Source organism: Dipteris shenzhenensis, chromosome 22 (genome assembly GCF_047967505.1).
Source record: "Dipteris shenzhenensis isolate YYH24624 ecotype China chromosome 22, Dip_SZ_1.0, whole genome shotgun sequence".
Classification (NCBI taxonomy): Eukaryota; Viridiplantae; Streptophyta; class Polypodiopsida; order Gleicheniales; family Dipteridaceae; genus Dipteris; species Dipteris shenzhenensis.
In genome coordinates this window covers 32,893,348-32,895,863 of record NC_141617.1, presented here as the reverse complement: position 1 = coordinate 32,895,863, position 2,516 = coordinate 32,893,348, and the positions used below count along the sequence as shown (strand labels likewise).

Below are 2,516 nucleotides of genomic sequence, written 5' to 3'. Positions count from 1 at the left end.
ATTTGAATTTGCATAAGAGTGACGTCGTTTTGGTGTGTCTACGCGTAGGCACGCACGAGAGAGAGAGAGAGAGAGAGAGAGAGAGAGAGAGAATTGAGCAAGACGGATCTAAAATTTAATCCCACGTATGTACCCAATGACATTAAAACCCATAAAAGACCAACTGAAAAGTCTGGATATCAATTTATTTATTGCCCTCTTCTCTAGGATAAAAGAAACAGAGATTATTTTCACCCGCACCTTGAATTATTACTCAAGGTAAAACGAAACAGAGCTTATTTTCGCTGCAAGGCCAAAAGAAAGCTCCTGCAAGTTCCGATTAGAAGATTGGGTTGCAGAATTCAGATGCCTTCTAGCATTTGCACGACATCGCTTCCAACGCCGAAAGCCTTCTCGAGGACAGTTGAGCTGATACCAGAGTCGAACAGTGTTTTAGCAACGTCTATGAGTCCTGGGTTTGCACTGCCGAACGCTACTACGGCCTTGGCCGTTTTATGGCCGCTAAGATTGATCTGATAATGCATCAAGCCCTCGGGGAAGACGAACACGTCGCCTTCCATCAGCGTCTGCTCGTACAATTTGTTAGAGCTGTCTATTAGGCCGACATGCAGGATTCCATGGGTCACGTACAGGATTTCAGAAGCTCTCGGGTGGATGTGCAGAGGATTCATAGTCTTAGGCCTAAACTCGAAGAGAGCCATAGCGACGCCTGTTCCGTTTAGAGCCGGAAATTGGCCTACGAACGCTGGTTTCGCCCCAAAGACTCCAGCGGGTACGCCAACGCCACCGCGGAAGCCAGTGAAGGTGAAGAAGTTGGCGTCGATGGAAGAAGCATTGACACCGGGAGGCACTAAGAAATCTTGGAGGATGTTAGGGTCACGGGCAAGGGCGCCGATGACGAGGGAGGCAGCGAATAGCAAGCCGGCAGAGATGGCAAAGGGGAGGCGAGCCATGCCTACAGGAGATGAGCTCAGATGAGCCTGAGAGGGAGGAGGGCAGATCACAAGGAGGAGATGAAAGCTGTGGGGGTGGTCATATATGGAGTGAAGGATGGACAAAGGCGTGCCGAGAAGGTGGAAAAGGCGAGAGCTCTCTGAGGATGATATTCGTTGATTAGCGTCGTTTTGTACAAAGGTTATAACGCCGAGCATGGCAATACCTCCATCTGTCAAGCAGCTATTCTCCGTCACCTTGCCCGGCCCGCTTCTTGCAATATATATTACTATTGACATTGAATTGATCACCCCGTTCAATCTCTAAGACCCCTCGAGAGAACATGTGTGATAAAAATTACAGTCAATTTTCCCAATTCTTGCAAAAGTGAAATGAAGGGCGTGAATTCAAAAGAGAAGAAAACAGCTTGAAGGTTACGAGTGAAAAGAGAGGAGAACAGAGGTGAAAGAGATTGAGGACAGGAGTGGAGACCCTCATTTAAATAAAGGTTGTGTCACAAGCTAAAAGACACAAGCATTTCATATCCCTCTAAGGTTAAAAACTAAACCCCAAACATCATTAGTTTCAACCAAACTACCACTAACCTAAGTTTAAACCAAGATTATCTTTCACTAAAAAAGTCAACATGATTTTTTGAACTAAACATTGTTAAACCAAGATTATCTATCACTAAAAAAGTCAACATGACTTTTTGAACTAAAAATTTAACCTTGGCTCTGATTAGCAAAAAATTAGTGCAGTTTCCATAGACCCATTGGGGGCTAATAAATATCAAGTTTTAACGCATTTAGCCTACAGAAATTGGGTAAAATTAGGAGCGAAATCATGAGCTCCATGCATTTCATCTTACCTAAATGAATGGAGAATGTTGGAAAATAGCTGAAAAAACTTCTACACTTTTTTTATGTGTGGTTCTCACATATGTCTATGGTTCTTGACCTTAATGTTTCCTTGTGTCTCCTTCAAAGATATGGGAGTTTCCCTCTTCCCATGTGCATACCTGTATCACTTCTTATTACATGGTCAGGAAGACAGAAATCCAAATAACCAAAAGAAAAAAAGAAAAAAAGAGGAAGCACTTTCTTACCTGGAAAAGTCATGTTCGGTGTTTCGTGGATTGGCCCTACAAAAGAGACACAACAAGACAAAGCACCCACAGATGTGCACACAGACGTGTTTACTAAACTTTAAAAAAAACTTACGGGCGTGTTTATTTACGCATCTATTTTCACATCTAGAGACCCGCATCTAACAATGCGTCTATATAGCTGACAGACGCGCATATAGACGTGCATCTAGATGCGTAAATAGACGCTCTGCTAAAAAATTCAAAAGACAGACAGACGCATCGTTAAATGCATGTATAGACGCATTTATAAACGGTCTTATAGACGCATTTATAGACGCACAAATAGATGCTTCTCAAATAGACAGATGCGTATATAGATGCGTTTATAGATGCACTGATAGATGCGCTACATAATTTTTTTTTAAAATTTACAGAATGCTGTGTATGTTGTGTATGCTATATAGTTACCCAAATCCCATTTCCACATTGTATA

At 42.5% G+C, this 2,516-nt stretch overlaps 1 protein-coding gene across 1 annotated transcript; it reads right to left on the bottom strand.

The window, feature by feature from the left end:
* Nucleotides 1–341: 341 nt before the first annotated feature.
* On the bottom strand, nucleotides 342–1,232 carry LOC147888014 (germin-like protein 9-3). The gene has a single exon (XM_087393277.1). It carries the CDS (start codon nucleotides 1,230–1,232, stop codon nucleotides 342–344), a length of 891 nt encoding a protein of 296 aa, XP_087249403.1.
* Between the last annotated feature and the right edge of the window lie 1,284 nt (nucleotides 1,233–2,516).